General features: G+C 45.2%; 2 protein-coding genes and 2 long non-coding RNA genes across 10 annotated transcripts; 2 read left to right on the top strand and 2 right to left on the bottom strand.

Annotated features, from left to right (window-relative positions):
- Positions 1 to 914: 914 nt before the first annotated feature.
- Positions 915 to 4,528, bottom strand: LOC134480872 (uncharacterized). Its single transcript, XR_010055803.1, has 2 exons — positions 4,325 to 4,528; positions 915 to 1,656 (listed from the first exon to the last, which is right to left on the bottom strand). It is a non-coding gene; the product is annotated as an uncharacterized LOC134480872 (long non-coding RNA).
- Krt10 (keratin 10) lies at positions 1,204 to 5,499 on the top strand. Of its 3 annotated transcripts, none has more exons than NM_001413356.1 (8): positions 1,204 to 1,856; positions 2,625 to 2,707; positions 3,165 to 3,321; positions 3,428 to 3,589; positions 3,683 to 3,808; positions 4,041 to 4,258; positions 4,519 to 4,841; positions 5,122 to 5,499. In NM_001413356.1, exons 1-8 carry the CDS (start codon positions 1,233 to 1,235, stop codon positions 5,226 to 5,228), a joined length of 1,800 nt encoding a protein of 599 aa, NP_001400285.1. In that variant the 5' UTR covers positions 1,204 to 1,232; the 3' UTR covers positions 5,229 to 5,499. The 3 variants fall into 3 exon arrangements, with proteins under 3 accessions (NP_001400285.1, XP_063125641.1, XP_063125642.1); XM_063269571.1 differs by having other exon boundaries at positions 1,210 to 1,856; positions 4,519 to 4,821; XM_063269572.1 differs by lacking the exon at positions 4,519 to 4,841 and having other exon boundaries at positions 1,210 to 1,856; positions 4,041 to 4,362.
- A 7,375-nt stretch (positions 5,500 to 12,874) lies between these two features.
- LOC108352132 (uncharacterized) lies at positions 12,875 to 19,216 on the bottom strand. 4 transcript variants are annotated; one of them, XR_001840282.3, is made up of 6 exons: positions 17,444 to 19,130; positions 16,651 to 16,699; positions 15,851 to 15,889; positions 15,098 to 15,195; positions 14,485 to 14,551; positions 12,875 to 13,733 (listed from the first exon to the last, which is right to left on the bottom strand). It is a non-coding gene; the product is annotated as an uncharacterized LOC108352132 (long non-coding RNA). The 4 variants fall into 4 exon arrangements; XR_010055454.1 differs by lacking the exon at positions 17,444 to 19,130 and having other exon boundaries at positions 16,651 to 17,322; XR_010055453.1 differs by having other exon boundaries at positions 15,098 to 16,699; positions 17,444 to 19,216.
- On the top strand, positions 15,507 to 25,848 carry Krt28 (keratin 28). 2 transcript variants are annotated; one of them, NM_001415700.1, is made up of 8 exons: positions 15,507 to 16,000; positions 16,417 to 16,499; positions 17,308 to 17,464; positions 19,112 to 19,273; positions 19,354 to 19,479; positions 23,202 to 23,419; positions 25,194 to 25,249; positions 25,515 to 25,848. In NM_001415700.1, exons 1-8 carry the CDS (start codon positions 15,557 to 15,559, stop codon positions 25,655 to 25,657), a joined length of 1,389 nt encoding a protein of 462 aa, NP_001402629.1. In that variant the 5' UTR covers positions 15,507 to 15,556; the 3' UTR covers positions 25,658 to 25,848. The 2 variants fall into 2 exon arrangements, with proteins under 2 accessions (NP_001402629.1, NP_001008760.1); NM_001008760.2 differs by lacking the exon at positions 23,202 to 23,419 and having other exon boundaries at positions 25,213 to 25,249.
- The last annotated feature ends 1,156 nt before the right edge of the window (positions 25,849 to 27,004 follow it).

The raw sequence follows: 27,004 nt of genomic DNA, 5'->3' as shown, positions 1-27,004 counted from the left end.
CCTATCACAAAAAACATTACATAATTACGTAATTCTAAAACATGTGTGAATCCATACCGATATAAATATATGTGTAATATATTTTAACAAGGGCAATGCCATAGCCTATGGGTAGTTATAAAATAATTTTATGTCATGTAAAGTCCCAATTAAATACTTCACTGGATACTGTCCCACTGAACCTGAGCGCAGTATATCCAGAGGAAATATGTTTCTCTTGTTTACTGAGAAGGAAAATCTGGCTCTGGAACAGAGGTACAAGTCTAGCTATAAGTCCTGAAGCAAGTGCCATTCCATAACCTGGATTTATGTTGCCACAAGAAAACTTTTCGTGCAATAAACCTCCCTTTGTAATCAGCCAGAGCTTAAAGCACTTCAGGTTAGTTCTTCCCTTGTGCTCAGAATTTCTGCACTGTGGTCTTCCTTGCACCTGAACCACGAATTTAAAAGTATGAAGTGACATAAACTAACACTTCATGACATTATGTCAAGAATTTGAAGATCCCATAGTCGTTCCTGTGTTCGGTTCCCTAAGTAAAAAATATGAATATACCCTCATTTGCCAAATAAAAAACCCTCCACATAAGGGATTATATATGTGTGTGATATATATCAGATGTAATAATATATATATTATATATCCTATGTATACATATATAGTATACATACAATTTCCTAAATTGTGCTTCTTAAATGTGGCAACTTAACACTAATAATATAGGTCAGCATATTCTATTTTTTTATTTACTTACTTCAAGATCCTTATTATAGCACAATCCCAGCACACTTGCTATTTACTGCAATTTTTAAAGCTATCTAGAACAGGAATTTGAGAAAATTCTTATTTCAACTGTAATCTATAAGCAAAGTTCTTTTACTTTTTGAACTTAGCAAATACTAAGTACAAGCCAAACTGACTTTAGAAAAATTAGATTTTTACTGGTTACTCAATGGTCTTCCAGTGGTACAATGTACTCATCTGAACTCCACCCGTTTTCAGTTTCAACACAGCAAATTTCCCATTTGCACTCAGGGCAAATTCAAGAGCATTGAGAAGGTATTGGTTATTACTGAAGATAATTTATGCAATCATAAGCCAAAGATGCTAAGCTCGCAAAAAGAAAACCATACAGGTAAGCAAAGCCCAGACGCTGTGAGACACGCCCTCTCCGTATATAAAGGCTCGGCACTGTCCTTGGTAGCAAGCACTCCTCGGGCTACACTACACCACCATGTCTGTTCGATTCAGCTCCAACAGCAGGCAGTACTCCTCCGCCCGCAGTGGAGGAGGAGGAGGAGGTGGTGGTGGTGGATCATCCATCAGAGTTTCCAGCACCAAAAGCTCCCTTGGTGGAGGGTACAGCTCAGGGGGGTTCAGCGGTGGCTCTTTTAGCCGTGGGAGCTCTAGCGGAGGTTGCTTTGGGGGCTCATCAGGTGGCTATGGAGGCTTTGGAGGGGGCAGCTTCGGGGGTGGCTATGGAGGAGGCAGCTTTGGTGGAGGCTACGGAGGAGGCAGCTTTGGTGGAGGCTATGGAGGAGGCAGCTTCGGTGGAGGATATGGAGGAGGCAGCTTCGGTGGAGGCAGCTTCGGTGGAGGAAGCTTCGGTGGAGGAAGCTTCGGCGGTGGGCTTGGAGGAGATGGTGGTGGCCTTCTCTCTGGAAATGAAAAGGTGACCATGCAGAACCTGAATGACCGCCTGGCCTCCTACATGAACAAGGTCCGGGATCTGGAAGAGTCAAACTATGAGCTGGAGGGTAAAATCAAGGAGTGGTACGAGAAGCACGGCAACTCCAGCCAGCGAGAGCCCCGGGACTACAGCAAATACTACAAAACCATCGAAGACCTTAAAGGGCAGGTAAGTCGCCTTAAACTCCAGGTTTCTGTCGTCCCATGTGTGTAATGCAGACAGATGAAAGGAAGCTAAGCATAGCACAGCTGACCAGTGTCTCTCACCTGGTAACTTTTCCTGTCTAGTGTAACCAAGTCATTTATGAAGGCATGGCCATGTCAACCTTCCTCTAGCATGTGTGTTGCCTGTCTTCCAAGATGACAGACTACTGAGAACCTTATAGGTTTTAACAAACATATATGAGTTCACAGTTAAATATGCTAGATCATATATAAATGTGGGAGCTAAAACAATTTTAAATGAGTATGAGATATATATATAGATATATATATATATGGCTTACTTACAATTATAAACAAGCCATATCCAGCACTAACATTGCAATAACAACTCTCCAGCATAGAAATGAGCTACCCCCTGTCTCTGGGGAATCTGTTAACTACATGTGTAAATTCACCCCTAGAAGTATTTATTAACAAATGAAACAAATACCGACGTGAGTTGCTCAAAGGTTAGCTGCAACACAAACAAATCCCACGCTGTAAAGGAGAAGCTGCAGGAATAACACACTCCCAGCCAGTGCTCAGAAAGGAATCAGGGCTACTGAAAACATGCTCAAGGGGGAAAGTACGGGCAAGTTCGTGAAAGTCGAGGTTTAAATTAGCCTCCCTCCAGATTTTTGAAAGAGAAATATAAAAACACAACTCACCTATGCTAGCCTGAAAAGCCATGAGCCCACCTGACCTTTTCAATAACTTGTGTCTCTCCCTTCAGATCGTCAACCTGACAACTGACAATGCCAATGTCCTGCTGCAGATTGACAATGCCAGACTGGCAGCTGATGACTTCAGGCTGAAGTAAGTTGCGTGGATGTGGTGCAAATAGAGCAGGGGCTTCAAACGACGCCCCTGGACACCCACGACAGCTTTTATGTTCTCCTGAACTCTCCAGAGTCAAACAGTGATGAGCTGTTAAAAATTATTAATTCTGGGGTTAGGGATTTAGCTCAGTGGTAGAGCGCTTGCCTAGGAAGCGCAAGGCCCTGGGTTCGGTCCCCAGCTCCGAAAAAAAAAGAACCAAAAAAAAAATTATTAATTCTAATCATATCTTTTGGGCAATTATCAAAGAAAGATGTACTTGAAAGTGACAGCTTTCTTCATATCAAACTATTAATTAATATTCCCACATGAACTCATGTGTTACGAATGTTGCTGTGGCATGAAATCAAATCTGTATTTGGACTGTTAGTCAGCCTTTATCCAGGTACACCTTCACCCTCCTGTATATCCAGTGTCTGTATCCTGCTTGTTTCAGGTATGAGAATGAAGTAGCCCTGCGCCAGAGTGTGGAGGCCGACATTAATGGCCTGCGCAGGGTGCTGGACGAACTGACCCTCAGCAAGGCTGACCTGGAGATGCAGATCGAAAGTTTGACTGAAGAGCTGGCTTACCTGAAGAAGAACCACGAAGAGGTGACACAAAATTACACAATTACATCCCCCCCCCCACCTTTAAAGAAAAAAAGCTCATCTCGGTCATGGTGCATTCATTAATTAAATCTAACTGTCCCTCAAACAGGAAATGAAAGACCTTCAAAATGTATCCACTGGTGATGTGAACGTGGAAATGAACGCTGCCCCAGGGGTGGACCTGACTCAGCTGCTCAACAACATGAGAAACCAATACGAACAACTTGCAGAAAAGAATCGCAAGGACGCAGAAGCCTGGTTCAATGAGAAGGTAAAAACTAATCGCCCTTCTCAGCGAAGCCCATGGAGACTTTTTTAGCATGCCCAAACGTTCTCATCTTTTCCCGTTTTTTTGATCCTCTAGAGCAAGGAACTCACCACAGAAATCGACAGCAACATTGAACAAATGTCCAGCCATAAGAGTGAAATCACTGAATTGAGACGCACTGTTCAGGGTCTGGAGATCGAACTACAGTCCCAGCTGGCCCTGGTACGCTAAATTTTATAAACTGGTTTCTATTTTATCCTGCCATTGTTTATGCTAAGAATGACCTGGGGGCAAGAAATTAAAATCGAAATTGCAGCTTTGCGCGGGAAAAGAACTGTTCGCGTAGAATCAGTCGTGCTCAAACTTTGGCAGTATTGCCATTAAGCATGAATCCTATTTACCCTTACTGAATAATTCCCATGTTTCACTATACTTAATAAAACCTTCTTCTCAGAAACAATCGCTGGAAGCCTCCTTGGCAGAAACAGAAGGACGCTACTGCGTGCAGCTCTCCCAGATTCAAAGCCAGATCTCCGCCCTGGAGGAACAACTGCAACAGATTCGGGCTGAAACCGAGTGCCAGAACGCCGAGTACCAACAACTCCTAGACATTAAGACCCGCCTGGAGAACGAGATCCAAACCTACCGCAGCCTGCTAGAAGGAGAAGGAGGGTATGTTGGAAACCTGCAAATAACCCTCAATTGCTTTCCTTCAGAATTCCACTTAGCAAAGCTTACCCAAACCCAAGGAAAAACCAGAGGCTGGAAGGGGAGCAGTAATGATTTCAGGAATTAGGGCTGTGTATATAAATATGTTACGGAAACTAATAGACAAACTTGACTGGATTATACTTTCTTAATATTGCACTGGAGCGCAACCTAACGCTTCCACGTTACAAGTGACCGCATTTGACCCTTCACGCTCTGTTTAGTTCCGGAGGCGGATCCTACGGCGGCGGCGGACGTGGCGGCGGCGGCCACGGCGGCAGCTACGGCGGCGGAAGTACCGGCGGCGGCGGCGGAAGCGGAAGCTACGGCGGTGGAAGCTCCGGCGGCGGTGGCCACGGAGGCAGTTCCGGTGGCGGCTACGGCGGCGGAAGTTCCAGCGGCGGTGGTCACGGCGGCAGTTCCGGTGGTGGCTACGGCGGCGGAAGTTCCAGTGGAGGCCAGAGCGGAAGCGGAGGGTTCAAGACTTCCGGGTCCGGTGGCGGGGACCAATCGTCTAAAGGCCCAAGGTCAGCAGAAACTAGCTGGGGTAATCTGAATTAGTTTTAACTTTCTCCAGCGGTTTTGTTGCTCTTTAAACTCAAGAACTGATTTTAAAACAATGAAAATCTTGAGTTAGATCTTCATTTGTGTTTTTAATCATAGTATAGACACCAGTATTTGAAAATGCCAAATACAGCTTGTATTTTCTTTTTTTCAGAACAACTTGGAAAAGTTGTATTATCTTCCTTTTGTAATAGCTTATTAGTGGCTAGGATCCCTACAAATCTTTTCATCTAAATTCTAATTTATTTTTTTATTATTCGCAGATACTAATAAAACCAGAGTGATCAAGACGATTATTGAGGAGGTGACACCTGAGGGTAGAGTCCTTTCGTCTATGATTGAATCAGAAACCAAGAAACACTTCTACTAAGCTGCTTAGAAGAGTCTCTAAACACAGGCCAACTGTACAGACGTGTGGAAAACAAAATGTCCAGGAAAACACTTCTGTCTTAATGGTCTATGGAAATAGGTTCGCTCCTTGAAATTAAGGGTCTAAAAGGTGTTTTGTGGTTTCTGTATTTCTTCTTTTCATTTATCAGAAAGTGTTCTTTTGTGGAGAAAAAAAAGAAAACTTTCTCATTTACTAATGAATTTCTCATTTACTAATGAATTTCAATAAACTTTCTCACTCATGCAAACTATGAAAATTTGTCAGAATTATTATTTAATTGGGTGGGTGTGCCTGGGGCAGTATGAGTTGTCTGCATGAAAAGGTCCATAATTCCCCCAAGCTTAGTTTTTCTAAAGATACACAATGAGTAGAGAACTCCCAGCTCTCTGGCTGTAACCTGCTTCAGTCTTGGAAATTTTGAAACCATCTCAAATAAGATTTCCAATATAAAAGGAAGTTTCGTATTCTCTTTCTTATTTCTCGTGTTTTCTGACTCTGTTTCCAATTATAATATTGCTTCTCAAGTCTTATATGCCACTTGTAATACATCTTCCGACAAAGTCAACCAGTCCAACAGAAATCATCAAAATAAAATTATTTTGTGTCTGCCAGATGACAGCAGTGAATCCAAACAGACACCTCTAAACCTCCTGCTTCCCCCAACTCTTGATTTGTAATCAATACTCAAGACCTTGTTCTTTCAGTATACACTTAATTATATCTCTCAACCAGACCCCAACCATGCTGGCTAGTTTTGGGTCAACTTAGACACAAGGTAGAGTCATTTGGGAGGAGGGAGCCTCGGTTGAGAAAATGCCTCCCTAAGACTACAAGAAGGCCTGTAGGCATTTTCTTCATTAGTGACTAATGGGGAAGGGCCCAACCCATTGTGGTTCTGGGTTCTGTAAGAAAGTGAGCTGAGCAAGCCAAGGACAGAGTCAATAAGCAACGCCCTCTCATGGCCTCTGTATCAGATCCTGCCTCCAAGTCCCTCCCCTGTTTTCCTTCAATGATGAACAGTGATGAGGAGGCATAAGTTGAATAAACCCTTTCCTTCCCAAGATGCTTTTGCCAGGGTGTTTCACGACAGCAAAAGTAACCCTAAGACATCAACGGGAATTACTCAGTACTCTACTTGGGGTAAAGAGGGAAAGCCCTATGTGCTTTTGGATTGCCCGTGTCCATTGACTAGCAACATCACCATCCTTCTTGACTTGAACTCTAGTGCTTTTCAAGATCTGAGCCCTGATCCCTTGCCATTTCAGTGGGATGACACTAAATAAACCCTACCCTTAAGTATAACACACTTCAGAATGTGGCCAAAAGGGCAGTGCCCCTCCACAGACATTGAGAATCAGGCTCTCTTTTAATATCAAGAATTAAATTAATTTTTTTTAAAAAATTACTTTCTCAATCTATATGCATTGAGATTCCTTGTCTTTGAGTACTTTGCGATTCCTTTGGGATACTAAATCATACCCCAGTGCAATCTAAGCTAGACTATAATACTGGAGAAATGACAGAGTCTGCCTTACACATTGCTTAACCCCACCCTAATGTAGTTGGTCTTTTTTTAGCACAAATTGTTAAGTACTGGTTGAGCAGCAAAATCAATAAGTCATGTCCATGTAAGTTGACCTCCCAAAGTGAACCCAGAGGTACTAGGGACTAAGAATAAAAAAGAGTGTACTTGCTGTCCTGTATAACAACGCTGTCCCTGTATAACAACGCACACGAGACCAACTCTTCTGTGCCATGAACATGTGATTATTTTAAACACATTGTAGACAAACTGGAAATGTTTCTGTTGAGCCAAAAAGGAAAAGAGTATTCGTGATGCCCAGGGCCTTCCATGGGCTAACAGCTTGACTAGCTCTCTGCCTTCATACTTCTTCCCTTACCCTCCAGCAACAGCCACCCCCGTCCTGGCAGACAGCTGTAGAAGTTCGAGGGACTGGACTGTAACTAGTGAGGATGTTTCTAATGTGAATGTGGGGGAAAAGCCATCTAAATGCCAAAAAATCAAAGCCCTGGAGACGTCTCCCTGTTCTTCTGGCATTGGTAGAAAAGGTAGGGGGTGAAACGAGCGGCTCCTTTAAGGAGGCAAGACACGTTCTAAGTGGTAGTGCAGAGAGAACCCTCCAAGCATGAAAAGATGGAGGCAGCACAAACAGCTGTCTGAGGAAGGACAAACCCGAGAGTACACGTCAAGGGTTTGTTACACATCTGAGTATCAACTACGAAAATCTTTCCACAACTACAAATGCCAGGATCCTGATGAACAAAAGGAAGGCCATGGCAACTCCTAGGTATGGCTGAGGAGAAGGTTTTTATTGTAGGTATGAGAAAGAGAACAACCAGAAGCATCTGGAAAAGTCCAGCCTGAACATGGCCATCAGAATAGACAGGGCCATGAGAGGTGAGGGGAAGAACGAGAAAGGAAGAGAAGAGAGAAGGGCAAGAGATGGGACCAGGAGAGGGAGACGAACCAAGAGGAGCATATGGACAAAGAGGCCAAGAAAGGACCAAAAGACTGTATAGCAAAAATGACTGCGTGGTATAGGAAAGACGCTGAGAAATGAGAAGCTCGGGGTCTGGAGAGGTTTAGGCTACAGGGCTGGGGTGCGAAGTGCTGAGAGGAGCCAGGAGTCTGCAACAGATACTTGGGATGCTGGGAGCATCCACTCTGCTAGGTTAATAGGCACCTTAGCCATTTGTCCTGAGGTTCTTGCCCATGTGACATCTACCAGAAGCAAAGGAGACTGGAGTGTGCCCAAGAACATGATTCGGTGGCTAAGATGCATCCATTCATTCGACAAGCACAGTTGTGCAAGCTGTGTCACACACATGCTAGACCTTGGAAGCAAACAAAATCAAGACATAGCCACTTCCTGTCATTCCTGGCACGGATGTGTCCATCAGGGACTAGAGATGGTGGACGAGACACTAAGGCATTCAAATCAGAATGTCACGTCAGGGAAGGGTCACTAGAAAATATGAGCCTTGCATTTACCTGGAAGAGGGCCGAAGCTGGCTAATTGGAAAGAATGTGAACTCTAGGACAGCCAGAGACATGTTTGCAGCGGCGCAGTGTAGCAGCACCCAAGCTCCCCACTGCTACTGTGCCAAGAAAACTTCCTTAGAACCATGATTGATTGCTTGTCCTTGACTTAATCATTTCCCTAAAGTTCATCTCGTTCTGTAAGGGAATATAGCCACAGTTCCTGACCGTGTGGACTTCTACGAGGAACCTTTATTTTTACTGCTACAAGAATAATTCTTGGTTCCTCTCTCTTCCATTCTCTCCTACCCACACCCCAGCTAGTCACTTCTAGGTGCTAGTTAGACTGTCTTCAAAATTATCACAATGCCATCTAGCTCTGTCCTAACTCAGGTCACCTTAACGTCTCCACCAAATTACTGCGGCTGGCTCTCTGGTGATTTCTCCACTGACTTTTATTCCATCACCAGCCATCCCTACACTCCAGCCAGAACAATAACCAAACAAAAACTGCTTACGCTTCTCAACAGTCACCTTTAATGCTCAGAACCTAATTCAAAGTCCCTCCCCTAGCTCAATACACCCCTCGACCAGCTTCCTCCTGACACATTGACATCCATACCTCCTCCAGTTCCTTGAAGGCACCCCACTATTCCTTCCTGCTACAGTTTGGTTGTGCTTTGACTGTGTTCCCCCAAAGTTTCATGTGTTAGAAATTTGGGCTAACACGTGAAAGGATGGCTATGCTCAGAAGTAGTGGGACATGTAGTCAGACTCTTGGCTATTCTGTGGGGTCTTTGTCCTCCGCCCTCCCTCATCCCTTTTCATCCACACTTTCGATGACCTAACACTAGAGTGGAGAGAAGAAAGAATAGAGGGGGGAAGAGGGTGATGTTACATTAGATGACTTCCTGCTGATTATGGGGCATTGGGGTTTTGGGGACAAGTTTGATCTTCGCCATCGGGATATCTAATTTCTTCTTGTTGTTTCTTCTTTGCACACAACTGCTTAACAAACCTCAGCCAACAAGAACCAACCAACAATTCACCAGCTGCAACCCTGCCTCTAGGAGACTTGTCATTTGTATATCCTCTGAAGAGCTCCCATGATTCAAAATGTCACACACACACACACACACACACACACACACACACACACACACACACTCTCAGAGCTGGCAAAACCATACCCTTGTCAGAGTATAAGGCAAATCATAGTCAGCCGTTGTGGACAATCTGAAGCAGACCCATATCCCACACCCGGGATTAAAATGAAAACATAGTCTTATAATACTTGGGGGGAGGTTTTCCAAAGAAACCAAAATTCTCATTACAGGGGTCTTTCAGAGTTGACTCCCACTGGGAGTTGATTAAGGCACTGTGAGCACCACCCTTGGAGAGAACTGAGGAAGTTCTCCTGAGATCTGGGTTAGTCCCCTAGAAGTGCTGCTGTGTCAGAGAGGTCCTGACCCCTCTGTCTGTGTTCTGGCTTCTTACCTCACCGTGTGACCCCTCCCTTCACAGCACTCCCTCCACAACGCCCAGCGTGAGCTTCTTACAGAGGCTGAGGACAGGACTTTGTTCATGAATGTTCATGAACCTCCAGTGCTGTTAGCTAAAAATATTCCCTTCAATATAAAGTGTTAGGTTTCCGGTAGCTTGCCATAGTAATATAAAATAAAATAACTCCCCTCTAAGACTGCCCCATCCATGTGCCAGCCTAGAAAATAATATTTTTCATGTTTCTTCCATGTGCTTAATGTTATTTCTTTAAAAGATTACCCCAACCTAAACTAGGTACACATGTTTCTTTCCCAAATTTTTAACACAATTTCTATTTTATGGTTATTAGGACAACTCTACACACACACACACACACACACACTCCATAAAAGTTGAGAATGTGTCTGTTTTTCTTTCTGCATTACCTGCTGCTAACACAGAGCCTGGTACAGAAATGTTCACTGACTATTTCTTTAAGACTTATTTAATTTTATGTAGTATGGGTATTTTGCCTCCATGCGTCTGAGCATGCCACTCATGCGGTACCTTGAAGGTCAAAACAGGGCAACTCATATGTGGGTGCTGGGAATCCAGGTCCACTGCAAAATAAACACTGTGACCAAAAGCAACTTGAGGGAGGAAAGAGTTTATTTCGTGTTACAGCTCCTGATCACAGTCCATCACGGAAGAAAGCAGGGTGGGAATTCAAACAGGGCAGAAGCCCGAAGGCAGGAACTGAAGCCAGATCATGGAGGAACTGCTGCCTTTGGGCTTGTTCTCAAGCTCTGGTTCAACTATTTCTTATACCTCCTAGGACAACCTGCCTAGGGGTGAAACCGCCCAAAGTGGGCTGGGCTTTCTCACATCAATCTCTCTCTCTCTCTCTCAACCTCTCTCTCTCTCTCTCTCTCTCTCTCTCTCTCTCTCTCTCTCTCTCTCACACACACACACACACACACACACACACACACACACACACACACACACACACACGACTTGCCTAGAGGCTAATCTGATGGAGGTATTCTCTCAGTCTAAGATCCTTCTTCCCAGGTGGCACTAGTTTGACAAAAGGAAATGTCTCCTTTTCTTATTTCCAGTTTTCTCAAGATTCATCCGAGATGATGCACTAGACGCTCCTATGGAATCTGTACAGCACACTATCAATACAAGGCAGTCTGGTCTTACATTAATCTCTTCCAGCTGAGGGCCACAGTTCTGCCCGAAAGACCAGTGACATCCATTTGAAGGGCAGCACCGCCCCCTGGTGGAAATAACGGGTAGGGGCAAGTATAGCCACCAACGGATGGTCAGAGAGCTTATTTATTTAAACGTGCTCCTTAGGAGTTTTTGATTTGTATGTGTGCCATTGTATTCTTAATTGGTGAATAATGCTCACACATATATATATATATTTTATATACTGTATTGTCTTGAAATATGTATAATTGAGAAATGACTAAATTAAACTGACATATCACATACCTTTTTTATGATAGGGACACTTAAAATCTACTTGTATTAAATACGTTGTTTTCCCTCTTATTTTGACACAAAATGTTCTCTCGGAAATGTTTTATTTGCATGTGAATCATATACAACAAATTAGTTGCCTGCTCATTACGCAATTTTAATTATAATAATTAGAAGCAATAGTAGTAGTAGCCATTTATTAATAATCAAGCACTGAAGATACTTTAATTATTAATATATGCTAATGTGCTCCTTTAGTGTTTCGATTTCAACAATTCAATCAGAAGAATGGTTTTACAATGCGTAAACAATTCAGACTGTGGATGCCAATATGTAAAGTAGGTATGCAAATCAGTGTGCATCACGAGTAATTATTCATAGGTAAAATAGTCTCCTGGAGTCACTTTTCTTCAACTGTGTGGTCCCCCGCTAGGTTGGCTAGGTTGCCCGTGCTCTAGCTGATGGCCCCACGTCTGTGAATCGGGCACTGATACCTCAGACACACCGGGTTTAGGAAAATAGAAAAACAAGAAGTTGGGAAGGGGATGTGTGCACGTAGGTCTGGGAGGAGTTTGGAGAGGGGCATGGCTGTGATGGAAACAAGTTGCATTCATCTCTGAAATTCTCAAAGAGTAAGTGAATCTCCAAGTCACCGTGACCAGACAAGTTTACGCCCAGTGTGTGCCTGGTAATCCGGAATAAAATGCTTGACATGTCTGGGTCTTATTTATCTAACCTACTAATAAGGAACTAAGTTAAGAGGTATCTGGGGCTCTTCATAACTGTGACGATGTCCTGCAGCTTTGCTAGGTCGTGCATTTAAAGACTATACCAATGCTGACCACAGCATCAACCAGCCAGCCAGGTTGGTGGTAATTCATGTCCTGGCAACACCAATCAGGACAGTCAGTATCCTCGAGATGACACCAAGACCATACCATGTCTCCACCTGAAACTGAAGCCGGTCATTTCAAAGTCCCCCCAATCCTTCCTTTCTCCTGTCCTTTCAACCATCCTCACCCCACCCTTCTGGGCCACTGCCCCAGGGAAGTTTCCTTCACTTTCAGCTTCACTTCCCCAGCGTGTGCACAGATACAGACACACACACACACACACACACACACACACACACACACACACACACACCAGCCCCACCATCAATCAATAGGGCTGCCATTTATTGAATCAGTCCACTTTCTAGACTGATGAGATGGAAACTTTTAAAGTACATTTTGACAATTTATTTGAAATGTTTCTGAAAGCAACTCTGATAAAAGAAAGGAAGGGAAGGAGAGAGGGGAGAGAGAGAGAGAGAGAGAGAGAGAGAGAGAGAGAGAGAGAGAGAGCATTTAATGGAGAATCTGCCTTACAGCATTAACTATTCAATGTGTCTTTCCTCTAGATGTCCTAGCAGTAACATCTGTCAGAAGCCCCTCATTAGTCCCTGTCCCTGTCTCTCTCCCTACTGGTGCACTCTCTCCTCCCAGTTTTCAGCTTCTGTCTTCTCTCCCTCCTCTGGTGTCACCCTGAATCTTTCCTTTCGCTTCCACTCCACACACCCCATCTATGAACTTTAAGACAGATAATACAAATAAACCCATCTTCCGTCCATCCACAATGCTACGTCCAGCTTTGTGACACTTAATTCTTTTTCAATTTATTTGTGTGTGTGTGTGTGTGTGTGTGTGTGTGTGTGTTGTGTGTGTCTGTGTGTCTATGTCTGTATCTGTGCAATGCTATGCCCTCCATATAGAGGTCAGAAGACAACTTCCAGTGTCAACCCTAACCTTCAACTTTGTTTGATGTAGGGTCTCATTGGTTTTGTTTTGTGATATGCTAAAATGCTTTTACAGAAGATGGCACCCAAATGCCCCTTACCACATACTCTTGTCAGCCCATCATCAAAGGATATCAGCAACTGGCTGCAGGTCCATTTCTCTCACCTCCGACATCACGATTCCATGTCCACTTAACATCATGGTCCACTTGTTCCTCGTTCCATAGCCCATATCCGTTGAGCCCAGTCCCTGTGGCTGGTTTCTGGATTTGAACGGCATCTACCTATTTTAAAATTCTGTACATTGGTCTCCCCTCTCCAGTTGCTAAAGTTTGAATGTGGTTTGCGTATGTCTTGAGGTTTCTGTGCTGGAAACTTGGTCTCCAGGTGATGGCTTTGAGGGAGTGGAACCTTTCAGAGGTTACACGCCGCGGAAGGCAATTGGCTCAGTGTTCATTAGGGACTCTGCCTCAAAAAGGACTCACACAGTTTTGCTTGTGGGACCCAATCAGCTCTTGTGGAAGGGCTGTTTTAAAGCAAAGCCATCCCCAAGTATTTGCTTCTTCTTCAGAAGCTTTTCCCTTCCCGTTTCTCTACCACATTGTGATGAAGACAAAGGGACCGTCACCAGAAGCTGAAAAGATGGTGCTGCCCAATCACAGATTCTCAGTTTCCAAAACTGTCAGTTAGAGAGATCTCTTTTCTTTATAAAACAGCCAGCCTCGGGTGTCTTGTTAAAGCAACAGAAGTCGATTAACATTGAACCAACCTCCCCTCAGCTTTACCCAAGACATGCTCACTCTGGCCTCCTCTGTGACACAAAGACATCCAATGACTCAAACTCTTTCATCAGCTTATCTGTCTCTCTGATTTTGATCCTTCCTTCTTTATAATTATGTAGCCAGACACCCCGGTCATTTTCTCTAGAGCACCAGGAATCTCTTTGGCAGTCTTTTCCTTCAGATCCCCTGAAACCTACATCACTCTGTCTACACTATTCCTTCCAAATACATCATCGAGCATCAACTCGAAATGAGAACTGTGCCCTCAGTTCTGCATGCCAACCCCTTCACACCTTGCTGGCCAGGCGTTTGCCCAGAGCAATGAGCTTACTCTAAATATTGATTCTGCCTATTGGCAGCCATCTGTATCTGGGGTATCCAGCAACCTCTCAAATTCAGTTAGTCAGAAATTAAGCTTAGTGTTCCCACCTTAATCCCATCTCAGTCAACATTATGAATTCCCAGCTATGAAATCAGTTATAAGAGCCAGCCCCAGCCCCAGCCCCAGCCCCAGCCCCAGCCCCAGCCCCAGCCCCAGCCCCAGCCCCAGCCCCAGCCCCAGGCCCAGGCCCAGGCCCAGGCCCAGCCCCAGGCCCAGGCCCAGGCCCAGTCCCAGCCCCAGCCCCAGCCCCAGGCCCAGCCCCAGCCCCAGGCCCAGCCCCAGCCCCAGCCCCAGGCCCAGGCCCAGCTACTGTGTACTTGGCATTGCCTTCTTTGATCAGCCTGAGATACATGGCAAATTCCAGGCCTGGTCAATAGTAAGATCCTGTCCAAAAAAAAGAGAGAAAGAATTCTTCCTTTACTCTCATATGTTAATCGATAACCACTTCCTCCCTACTCCCCCATCTTCTGTACACGACCATCTTCCTCTTTCCCACCTGGCCATTCTTCTACTTCTGTACTCTGCCTTATCAACTCGTTTCAGCTTGATTCCTTTGCTGCATTTTTATTAAAATATAATTGCATCATTTCCCGCCATTCAATTCTTTCCTTCAACTCCTCCCTCGCCCCTCGCCCCTCCCCCCTCCCCCGCCTCACTCCTACTCCCTACTAGGTTCCTGGCCTCCTCTTCTTTTATATAATATATATATATATATATATATATATATATATATATATATTATATAAAAGGACTGTAACAGCGTCTCTTCGTGTCTGCAGTATTGAGCTCCCATCTTCCATAGTATACTAGACACGGTAGCCACAGACTGTGTCACCGGCCCACATGTGTGTCACAGCTACGGAAAGGAGGAATTACCAAGGATGTACTTATTTAAAATGACACGGTTTTTGTTCTCAGGGGATAAAATACCTGTTTCCGTAGCTAATAGTCCTTCATCCACCTGCATAGTAAACCAGGAAGACAGGGCCTGTCTCTGTCTCACTTAGCCTGTGACACTGGATCAGCCCCTGTACGGGATAATGACAGCGTGTTCACAGGGTCTCTGGATGAAAGAAAAGGATTAGTCATTCAAAATTAAAAGTCAAAATAATGAGCTTAATATAGAACTAAACCCTACTTTGTGTACGATAACAAATAACCTGAAGCTATGGGGGGTGGGGGGGTTGCTAGGCATTAATTACTTTTTAAATCACCCAATTATGCATCATTTCATGCTAATCTAAATGATGCCATTTCTCTCTCAGCAGACACCACTCAACTCGAGACGGCCCCCACAACCGTGTATAAAAGCTCAAAGAACCCACAAGCAGGCAACGTTCCTTTGAAATTACAACTGCCCGCGGACCCGTGGAACGTTTGCCTGGCACCATGTCTCTCCGGTTTTCTGGCGGATCCAGGCACGCTGGCCTACAGTCAGGATCCCTCAGGCCGCCCAGCGGAGGCGCAGGCTTTGCTGGGAGCAGTGCGGCCGGCGGTTCAGTTGCTGGTAGTGGATTTTCTTGGGCCTTGGGAGGGACACTGTGCAGTGCTCCTGGTGGGAGCCACGCTACTGGTGCCCTGGGAAATGTCACTTGTGTTGGCTTCGCTGGAAGTGAAGGAGGGCTCCTCTCTGGAAACGAGAAGGTCACCATGCAGAATCTCAACAACCGCTTGGCCTCTTACCTGGATAATGTGAAAGCTCTGGAGGAAGCGAACACTGAACTAGAGAGAAAGATCAAAACTTGGCATGAGAAATACGGACCCGGATCTTGCCGTGGGCTTGACCGTGACTACAGCAATTATCATCTAACCATTGAGGACCTTAAAAGCAAGGTAAGGTCACAAACTTGAAACTGGCCAAGTAGTTAAAACTTAATAACTTTCGGCAAAAGTATATAAAACCACAAAGGGAAATGCTTCGTGGCTGTTCTCTAACTTGCATTTAATTTTAATAAATAATTCTTCCCGTTACTCAAAATTAGGAGCCTTGATTCAATACTTTCAATGTAGCTAAAAGACTAATCCCACTGTGTACTTTGAAATGCACTTATAGATAATAAATCATTATATTCTAAAAATTATGCAATTATCTGAGAATGAATTTAAAACATTACTCTTTTAAAATTAAATTATAAACATTCTGATAATTGCATAAGTCTAAAAAACAGATGCAGGGGCTTGATTATTTTCTAAGTAATAAATAACAAAAGCAAGGTTATTTCTGTTAACTTCCTTTTAATTTCCTCTAGGTCATCTCTTCCACGGCTGCTAACGCTAATATAATTCTGCAGATTGATAATGCCAGACTGGCTGCTGACGATTTCAGACTAAAGTAAGTGACAGTGACAGTCGTGGCCCCGAAACTGAGCCCCTATGTGTTAATGTTGCAAAAAAAAAAGTTCATTTTCATCTCAAGTAAAATTACAGCCTAAAGGAATGAAAGGATTTCTGTTAGAAAAATAACAATTAAGTGAGAACGTTACCTATGCCTTCCGTCCTTGGAAAAAGCTGCCCTTGCTTCTCCACGTCTGCCTAAAGTAATGTGAAGCACGCAGTAAATACTCAGGGACTACTGTCCACTCCCTAAGAATGCTAACCTAGGGCCTGGAGGGATGGCTCAGGAGTTCAGAGCACTGACTGCTCTTCCAGAGGTCCCACGGTCAGTCCCCAGCACCCAACTCACGACTCTTTGTAACTCCAGTTCCAGGGGATCTGACATCCACATACATGCAGGCAAAACACCAATGCATATAAAAAATAAGTAAAACTTTTTCTAAGATGTTAACTTAGATAGGATTATGAAATGGCTGCTGTCACTTAACGGGCACTTCCGTCTCTGTGATTGGTTAGCTGCTCCTTGTCCTGCCCAGATTTGGAGGGACAGATCTTTATGCACAGCTGTTTTGTTTTATGACAAGGACTCACTCTGTAACCCAGGCCAGTCTAGAACTCACAATCCTCCCGCCTCCAGCTCCTGAGTTCTTAGAATACAGACATGAGCTACCCCACAGGGGTATTTTTCTGTGGATTCTTATATTTAGAGTCCTGGTCTGATTTCAGATTTCCAGCTGACATCTTCGACTTCTTGAAGAGGTCTAGCGTGTACTGAAATTCATCTAAATCCACTCCCTCCCCTCAAGGTATGAAAACGAACTCACCCTTCACCAAAATGTGGAGGCCGACATCAATGGATTGCGTCGCGTCCTGGACGAGCTGACGCTCTGCAGGACGGACCAAGAGCTGCAGTATGAATCCCTGAGTGAGGAGATGACTTACCTCAAGAAGAACCACGAAGAGGTAGGAGAAGCTTCCCTCTAACCAACACAGCTCTGCCCGTGAAAAGTCTAGGGAGGGAGGTTGTTGCTGTTCCAGCACGAATCCGGACTCACGGAGACCACACACAGAATCTACTTGCCTCCCACGAGAACATTAGAGGAAGGAAAGTTAGGAGACAGAAAGAGAGCGCTAGAGAGCAAGAAGAGTTACGAGACAGACATAGATAGAGACAGAGGGGAAGGGGGGGGATTTGTACAGCACAGCACCAGAAGGCCCCAGGGATGTTTGGCAGGACAGTGATCACACACACACACACACACACACACACACACACACACACACACACACACCAAGGAAACCAGGAGAGGGAAGGGAAGGAATGACAAGCCCCAGGGAAGGACTGGAAACACTACAGGATCCATGTCTTCTTAAAGGCACAGCCACGGAAAGAAGGCAGCTTTGATGGCACTGAGGGTGGGGTAGAAAAAGCACTTGCATTGTGCCACCCTGAGAGCATTTACCACACTCTCTGTGGCAGGTGCCATCAGTCTAACTGCAACTAGTTTGATAGTTTGATTTTTGAAAATCCACAGCGACAAGAATTTTCCTTCGTATGGAATCTTACAGAAAATTTTAAAATACAGAAATACATTAAGAGTAGCTTTTTAGGGGAGATCTATACACATGGATGGATGGATAGATAGATAGATAGATAGATAGATAGATAGATAGATAGATAGAGAGGAGGAACGGATAGAGAGAAAAAGGAGAGGGAGAGAGAGAGAGAGAGAGAGAGAGAGAGAGAGAGAGAGAAATCTTAACTAAGAAGTCAGATTCTAGTTTAAGGAAACAAAAGTCAGCCAGGCATGGCAGTACATACCTGAGGCACTTGGGAGGTGGAGGCAGGCAGGGGCATGGGACCTGGAGGCCAGTCTGGGCTACATAGCAAGTCCCTGTCCTGGGATAGGGGAGAAACCTGAGATATTAACACTGTGAGATCCAAATGAAAAGATCAGCTACTCAGTGGACTGGGATAGATGCCACAGCTGAACGGTGTAGCCGCTAAGAACAGGAGTCGGGAGTCCAGTCCATTCTGCCTCTGGCCAGATCCCAGTGAGCAACTTAGGCAGCTGTCTTCTCCTCTCTGTGCTCCACTCCCCTCATCTGTGAAGGGAGTGCCTGTCTCATAAGGATGCTCAGACTTGTAGCACTTGCTCAGAGCAGCGTCTGAGCAATGGTCATTCAAATAAATGGCTATTAGCATCCCTTGGGTGAAATTCCACAGTGGCTGGGATTGGGGGCAGGCGGAGGCTGGGTTTTCCTCTGTCTCCCAAGTGCTGGGATTAAAGACGTGAGCCATTACCTGCTGGTTCAACTTTATAATCCCAGCTTTTTGGAAGCTGAAGCAGGATAATTCCCTAATTCAAGGTCCAGCCTGGGTTACATAGTGAGTTCCAGCTTAGTCTGGGCTCCAGAGTGAGATTCTGTCTCATAAAAACAAGGATGGATAGACGGAAAGAAGGAAGGAAGGAAGATGGATGAATGGATGGACGACAGCCTTGAACACAGACAAAATAGCACCCATAAATTATTCATCACTCTGGGGACTTTGGGACCTCTAAACCCTTCTCAGATGGCATGTGGACAGTCGCTTGCATTTCACTTTAGGAAATGAAGGTTCTGCAGTGCGCAGCCGGAGGTAACGTGAATGTGGAGATGAACGCGGCCCCGGGCGTGGACCTCACCGTCCTGCTGAACAACATGAGAGCCGAGTACGAGGCCCTGGCTGAGCAGAACCGCAGGGACGCCGAGGCCTGGTTCCAAGAGAAGGTGAGGGGAGCTAGACCTGCTCTGTCTATGGTACCCTAGCAGGCCAGACTCAGTGTGACCCTGTGCACCCTTCCTTCCAGAGCGCCACGCTGCAGCAGCAGATCTCCAATGACTTGGGCGCAGCCACCTCAGCCAGGACTGAGCTGACAGAGCTGAAGCGCTCCCTGCAGACGCTGGAGATCGAGCTGCAGTCACTCTCAGCAACGGTAGGTGCTGACCCCAGACCGCCTGAACTTCTGGTTCCCAAAAACCGAAGAGAAGCTTTTCTTTTCTTTCCTGAAAGGGGCGCACGGGGGATGGGGGAGGAACAGCAGTAAAAGCATCCTAGGAGACAGAAAGAGGCAGTGTCTTCCTCACAGACGTCTTGATACTGCTAAGTTCCTTCCTGGACGGCGCCCAGAGTTCATTGTGGTTAAAAAAAAAAAAAAAGGTCTGGCACCCAACTCCACCCTGTACATGGTTCGTTCAGCGCCCCAGAGCATGCTGGGCAGTGTTGTTTCAGTTAAAACATTAAAGGACAGGACTAGCGTTCCTCGTCCACACGGGCCATCATCTCCGACTACGCGGAAAGGCATATTAAGAGACAGTACACAAGGCTGGAGAGGTAGGTCTGCAGTTAAAAGAACCCACTCTTTTAGGGGAGCCAAATTTAATTCTCAGCACCCATAAGGCAGCTAACAACTATCGGTAGCTCCATCCAGTCTCGCGGTATCTGGTACCATATTCTGTCTTCTGCAGACATTGTATACCTGAGGTGCACACGCATACAGGCAAAACAGCCGAACGCATAAATTTTTTTAAAGAAAAGTACACGTCAACCCAGGCGTGGGGGCTATCTTCCCTCTCACCTACTCTGGTAAAGTTCTCATACCCCAGCACACACCCCACAGCCTGGCACTCAGCCTCTTAGGAATATCTGGGCCACGGAGAAGACTTCGATAGTTACCATGGAAACAACCTAGAAACCTACTTTCTGTCAAGGCTGTGAGCTGACAGCATCCGTAAGGCTTGACTTTGAGAAGTGTGGCAAGCCGGTGGCCCAAGGATTCCCCATCCTCATTACAAAAGGTTTTGCAATCCCTGAAGACACCAGGGTGTCACATGAACAAAGAAAGTGCTACTATAAAAATCAGAACAGTGAGTCAGCCACAAAGGAAATCACGGCTCAGTAGACTAAGAAAGACCTTTTGGTTTAGCCAACCTGAAAACACAGTCGCAGTGTTCTATCACTTAGTATTTAGACAGAAGATTTACCATTGGCTGAGCCTCGGTTTACCCAGCATGCCCCTCTTCCCCTCACTCTCCGTTCAGCAGCCTCTCTAGCCCTTCCTTCTGTATTCTCTCTTCCCTAAAAGCATCAGAACTCCGCATGATCTTCTGCTGCTGCAGGGATGAAGCCTCCCTGTTTCTGAAAAAACAGGATAGGCAATAAACTCTCAAATGTCCTCATCAGAATTAGAAGCATTTTCACATAGAAGCAATGCTGTCGTGAAGCAGTTAGATTCTCGGCTCAGATCACCCATCCCGGGGGTCAGGAAATCGGGTCAGGAAATAACCCACCCTGCAAAATCCGTTTAACAGCCAGTGCAACCAAGCTATAAAGTAATACTTGTAACCTAGCTTCCATACCCAAGATTCTTTGGTCAAGATAAATCGCAAGTTCAGTTTCCCACAGGGAGAACACAAGTCAATTACAGGTTGGAGGTTAGCTCTGTGTAAACACCCACGTGTTTGCTTCCTGTGTTGCGCCAACTTCCAAGTTCATCTGGTTCTTTCTCATCAGCACTCAACTTTCCCAGTAGAAGGCAGTTAAGAGAGATGCTGCCCCCTTCCGGCTTCCCAGGGTATAAGCCATCTTATAGACTATCCTAGGGAAGAAAGGCTTTGAGGCTTTGAACTGCGGTTATGCCCCTCCCTGACACCTTGGTAGCCTGCACCTTTTCTTTCTTATTACCATCTCTGTCACCTTCTGCTCGCTTGCTCCTGGAGAGCCCAGGAACCTGTCCAAATGCTGCAACCAGACTAAATCAGGATCGTAAGGGTCTCGGCCCCAGTAGACCCTCACATGCCTGTCATGATGACTATCTCACTACATAACTACTTCTTTGCAACCCTAGGATTGAGTTGCTTCATCATATGTTGGTGATACACAAACTTATCCTTAAAATTAGAATGCTATTAATGCAAAAAGGAAGTAAGCTAGGGAGCTGGGGGACAGCTCTGCCGGGAAAGGGCTTGCCGGGCAAACATAAATAAGGATATGAGTTTTATCTCTAGGACTCCGTAAAAGAAGCCAGGCATGATAGCATGAGCTTGGAATCCCAGTGCTGGGAAATAGAGACAAGAGGATCCCTGGGGCTCACTAACCAGCCAGTGTAGCTTAATCAGTGAGCCCAGGCTGTCGAAGGAAGAAAGGAAGGAAGGAAGGAAGGAAGGAAGGAAGGAAGGAAGGAAGGAAAGAAAGAAAAAGAAAGAAAGAAACAGGGTAAGGAAACAGAAAAAGAAAAAAGTATTACCTGAGGAATGATACCCAAGAATGTCCTCTGGTCTGTCTCTCTCTCTCCCTCCCTCTCTCCCTCTTTCTCTCTCTCTCTCTGTCTCTCTCTCTGTCTCTCTCTCTGTCACTCTCTCTCTCTCTCTCTCTCTCTCTCTCTCTCTCTCACACACACACACACACACACACACACACACACACACCAGAGAGAGAGAAGGCATTTAAAATTCAAATGCATTTATTATGTAAACGCTTGAATCAACTGCCTCCAAAAATGCCAGGCAGAGGCTTGCACCTCCTTCTAACAGAGGCGTTATGTCCTGTGACGTAAGAGCAGTAGTCATGCCACAGGAAGACAAGGGAAATGAGAGAGTGGAAGAGGCACTAGACATTCTGATAATGATTAATATCAGAGGTAGTAACTGCCCGGACACATATATTTCCGTATGATAAGACAAAGAGGGAAATTACCGTAATTGAAGGAGGAATCATGGGGCAGGACAAATTACAGTCTAAGGAGAGAGGAAATGAGGTACTCTTAGGACATAGTGTAGACACCATGACCTGCATGTAATGAGCGCCGGGGCCTTGAGAGCCCACCCTGCTAAAGGATTTATTCAGTCTGAACAGCTTTAAAAAGAGGACTGTGGTGAACGACAGAAAAATCAAGAATGGATTACAAAAGAAACCAATAGTCCAGTGGGTCTAGGGATAGGACAAGAGCTGTTGAGAAGTGAAGTTTTGGTATAACAGTCAACCCTCCAAAGCTATTTTAAAATATAAATTATCCTTTATATTGGGGTTGGGGATTTAGCTCAGTGGTAGAGCGCTTGCCTAGTAAGCGCAAGGCCCTGGGTTTGGTCCCCAGCTCCGAAAAAAAGAAAAAAGAAAAAAATTATCCTTTATAGATTTCTTACCGTGCTGTGCCCCAAAAGTGCTTTTATATACGTGTTTGTCTTAACAAAAACTGTTAACAAAATCTTAACAGTCAAACATCTTGAGGGAGGAGCAGTGAGATGCCTCAGGGGACAAGGGCATTTGCTGCCAAGGCTCTCAACCAGAGTTTGATCCCAAGAACCCATATGGTGGAAGGAAAGAATCAATTCTGCAGGTTGTCCTGCGATCTCCACGTTTGCTGTGGCACATGCTTACACACAATCGCTTGCACACACGCACGCACGCACACACACACACACACACACATATACACGCGGCGCACATAAATATTAAAATAAAGTCTTGGGTGGGGATCATTTATCCCTTTTCAGGCCATTCAGTGCTTGTTCACCCAAGGTTAATAACAGGCTCCACCTCCTTTGTTGTGGTGACGAGACCCTAACCTGCCTGGGGAGTGGTCCTGGAGGGTACTGAGAAACCCAGGACTGGGTGCTCCTCTAATGATTTCATCCCTTACTGTGATCTTTGATGTTTCAGAAACACTCTCTAGAGTGCACCCTAGCGGAGACCGAGGGCAACTACTGCTCGCAGCTGGCTCAGATCCAGGCTCAGATCAGCGCCCTGGAGGAGCAGCTTCACCAGGTGAGGACGGAGACCGAGGGCCAGAAGCTGGAACATGAGCAGCTGCTGGACATCAAGGCTCACCTGGAGAAGGAGATCGAGACCTACTGCCGCCTCATAGGCGGAGACGAGAAGTAAGATCCGTGGGAAGTCCCCAACAACAACCATGCTCTACCCCTCAGCGTTCAATGCTTTCAGACTGTGGTTTCTCTGTCCCACTGCACAAAAATGCACATCCTTCTCCTGCCTCTAAATAGAGGAACCGTTTCCTCTATATTTCGTACATCACAAAGTCCCCTTATCTACTGCGGATGACTCCTGTCATTCCTGCACAAGTTCCCCACTACTGTCCACGTTAAGCCTTGGAATTTGAAGATTCTCCTGACCCCTGTCCCTCCTCCAAGTCCCCTGAACAAGACCCCAGGACACATTCTATATGTGTGTGTGGCTCCTAGGATATTTTTGTTGCATATTTTTATATGTAGCTCTTAAGCTAATAACGTACTTTTTAAATTATTGGATTAAAAAAATCGAATGGGAGGGACTGGGAAGATGGCTCAGTGGGGGAAGTGCTTGTCTGGCGAGAGCCTGCCTTTGATCTCCAGCACATTTGTAAATGCTGAGGGCAATGGCTGTACTTGGGGTCAGGGGAGAGACTGCGGATGCTGAGTGCTCCCTGGTCAGCCAATCGAGGTGATTTGTGTGCTGTCGGTTCAGGGAGAGACCCTGTCTTAAACAGGGTAGAAGGACTGAGAGATGGCTGAGAGGTTAGGAAGCACGTGTTGCCCTTGCAGATGACAGGTTTAGTTCTCAGCACCTGTAGGATTCACACCATTCTGTACCTCCAGTTCTTGGGAAACTGATGCCCTCCTCTAGCCTCTGAGGGCACTACATGCACGTGGTGCATACACATGTTTGCAGGTGAAATGTTCATGCATGTAGAATAAAAATTAATAAGTCTCTGTCTAAAACAAAGGGTGAGAGCAATGAGGGAAGGTTCCTCATGCCAACCGACACACAGCCACACTCACACACATACACTCACACACATACACACTCACATACACACACTTACTCATATACACATACTCACACACATACACACTCACACACATACACATACACACATACACACTCACACACATACACTCACACACACTCACACACACATACACTCACACACATACACATACTCACACACATACACACTCACACACATACACACTCACACACATACACACACTCATACACATACACACACTATACACATACACACGCTCACGCACACACTCACACATATGCACACATACATACCCACACATGCACACATACACATATTCACACACACAAGCACACACTTACAAACACATACACTCACACACATACACTCATATTCATACACACACATACACACACTCACTCACACGCTCACTCACACACACACCCATGAACACACTCACACACCTACATACATACCTACATGCACTCATACACATACACATACTCACATACATACTCACACACATACACATACACATACTTACAAACACACACACATATATACATCTATGCACACACACTCATATACACATACTCACAAACACACTTTCACACACATGCACACACACATTCACACACTCAACAAACACACACACAATCACAAACATACTCACATACACACATACACATTCACATACACATACCACCAACACTACCACTACCAAAAAGAAAAAAATGGAAATATTTTTAAATCTGCTCTTTAGATAACTTGTAATCACTTCCTGCTCCTGCACACAGATCATATTTTTTCAAAAGTAAAATTGAGATCTGTTGAGTCATTAGTTCAATGAAAGTTTCCTAAGTGATAATGGACACCAATATAAAATAACAAAGTTTTCTTCCCTCCAGTTCCTGCTCTAGCTCAAAGGGTTTTGAATCTGGAACCTCGGGGAATTCATCCAAAGGTAACAAAAACCTCGTTTGATTTCTATAGCAGAAAATCCCTTTACATCAATGGCTCTCACGCATAGTAGCAATGTCTACAGTTAGGAAGTTTTAAGTAAAGTGCTCTGTACTAGAAATGTTCTCCAAACACCCCAAACTCTTATTTTAAGCCCATAACCCTCCCCCAGTGTGTGCGATGCAGTGCGAGGAGCCAAGCAATGGTGTCCTTCTTCACGTAAACTCTCGGGGCAGAATACGGCCATTCACCTGTGTTTTCTTCTCTAGATGTATCCAAAACCACACTGGTGAAGACCGTGGTTGAAGAAATAGATCCGCGTGGTAAGGTCCTGTCCTCCAGGATCCACTCCATCGAGGAAAAGATGACCAAGATAAGCAACAGCAAGGCTGAGCAGAGGGTTCCCTTCTAGCTGCCACGCTGGGAAGGGGGGGGTAGCTTGGGGACGGAGCCAGCATGGCTGCACAGTTCTAAAACTCAGGGAGAATGGAAACGCTTTCTTCTATTACAGATAAGTGACCTTAGACAAAATACCTGCTTTCTTAGTGACTGTCAAAGGATGCTGGGTGTTTGTGTCCAAATAAAATAACTGATGGTAACACACTTCTGTTTGCTAGTGACTAATAACGAGTTGTGATTTTTTTCACCCCCGTAGGTAGACCTTTATGGAAAACGTCTTTATCGAATTTCACTCTAGTTTTCAACAACAACTAACAATTCGATCACACGGTATTTAAAAATAAATATCCACTAGGCATAATCTTCAAATCCCACCACATCTGCATGAAGTAAACACGGGGGTCTAGGGTACTGTCAGAAAATTCTCCTGCAACTGACACATTCTACCACTAGATGGCGCACGTCTGGTGTTTTTGTTAAAATGGCTCAAACTAGCTCAAGCTGCCACACAGACTTCTGGGATACCCCCATCTAACCAGAAAAAAAAGATCTCTGAAAAGATCTACCGCAACCAAGTCCAAGTTGATGGCTTTCCAGGAAAGACTATAGAAGCTTTGCTCCGGGAAGCCCCAGACAGAAATTTAGGCATTGCCAACCACAGGGTCCACTGCAAATACTCAGTTTTGAAGTTGTTAAGAAAGAGCAGTAGACTGTTGGGCACAACCACATTCCCATAAAATTTTATTTAGAGGCGCTGAGATTGGTTTTTTAATTGCAAATAATTTAACGTTTCATGAACTGCTATTCTTCCCATGTTTTCAACCGTTTAAGATGTAAAAGCCAGGGACTGGAGAGATGGTTCAGCAATTCAGAGCATTAGCTGTTCTTCCAGGGTAGAAGGGAGTACCATGACTTTAGAGTTGTAAATCTGTTCTTCCTAGAAAATGACTATGCCATTCAGCTCTGTGGTTTCCTGAGCTCAGCGGAAATTAGGGCAACTGGACCCTGACGAAGTTCTGCGAATAAGCACATATTCTCCCCCTAGTCCCTGCAGAATCCCACTGCTTTTTACTGTCGTGAGTTTGTGGACTTCAAGGTTCTGAAGAATCAATACCTGTCTGGAGGATAAGGAATTCCAGCACTCTGCTTAAACAGTTAGTTGGTTTATTGGAGGTGTTGCTGCTGCTGCTGCTGCTGCTGCTGCTGCTGCTGCTGCTGCTGCTGCTGCTGCTGCTAAGACAAAACCTGGAGGGGAGAGGCTGGAGAGATGGCTCAGCGGTTAAGAGCAGTGACTGCTTTTCCAGGGGTCCTGAGTTCAAATCCCAGCAACCACATGGTGGCTCACAACCATCTGTAATGG

Source organism: Rattus norvegicus, chromosome 10 (assembly GCF_036323735.1).
Source record: "Rattus norvegicus strain BN/NHsdMcwi chromosome 10, GRCr8, whole genome shotgun sequence".
Classification (NCBI taxonomy): domain Eukaryota; kingdom Metazoa; phylum Chordata; class Mammalia; order Rodentia; family Muridae; genus Rattus; species Rattus norvegicus.
The sequence above is the reverse complement of the archived record's forward strand: the minus strand, read 5'-3'. Positions and strand labels throughout refer to the sequence as shown.

What these genes read in the sequence shown, in the direction of transcription:
- Krt10 (NM_001413356.1), top strand. Translation starts at nt 1,233, where the DNA reads ATGTCTGTTCGATTCAGCTCCAACAGCAGGCAGTACTCCTCCGCCCGC. An exon ending in TACAGTCCCAGCTGGCCCTG is followed by an intron (nt 3,809 to 4,040) that starts GTACGCTAAATT and finishes CCTTCTTCTCAG; the next exon opens with AAACAATCGCTGGAAGCCTC. An exon ending in GTCAGCAGAAACTAGCTGGG is followed by an intron (nt 4,842 to 5,121) that starts GTAATCTGAATT and finishes TATTATTCGCAG; the next exon opens with ATACTAATAAAACCAGAGTG.
- Krt28 (NM_001415700.1), top strand. Translation starts at nt 15,557, where the DNA reads ATGTCTCTCCGGTTTTCTGGCGGATCCAGGCACGCTGGCCTACAGTCA. An exon ending in TTGAGGACCTTAAAAGCAAG is followed by an intron (nt 16,001 to 16,416) that starts GTAAGGTCACAA and finishes AATTTCCTCTAG; the next exon opens with GTCATCTCTTCCACGGCTGC. An exon ending in TGCAGTCACTCTCAGCAACG is followed by an intron (nt 19,480 to 23,201) that starts GTAGGTGCTGAC and finishes TTGATGTTTCAG; the next exon opens with AAACACTCTCTAGAGTGCAC.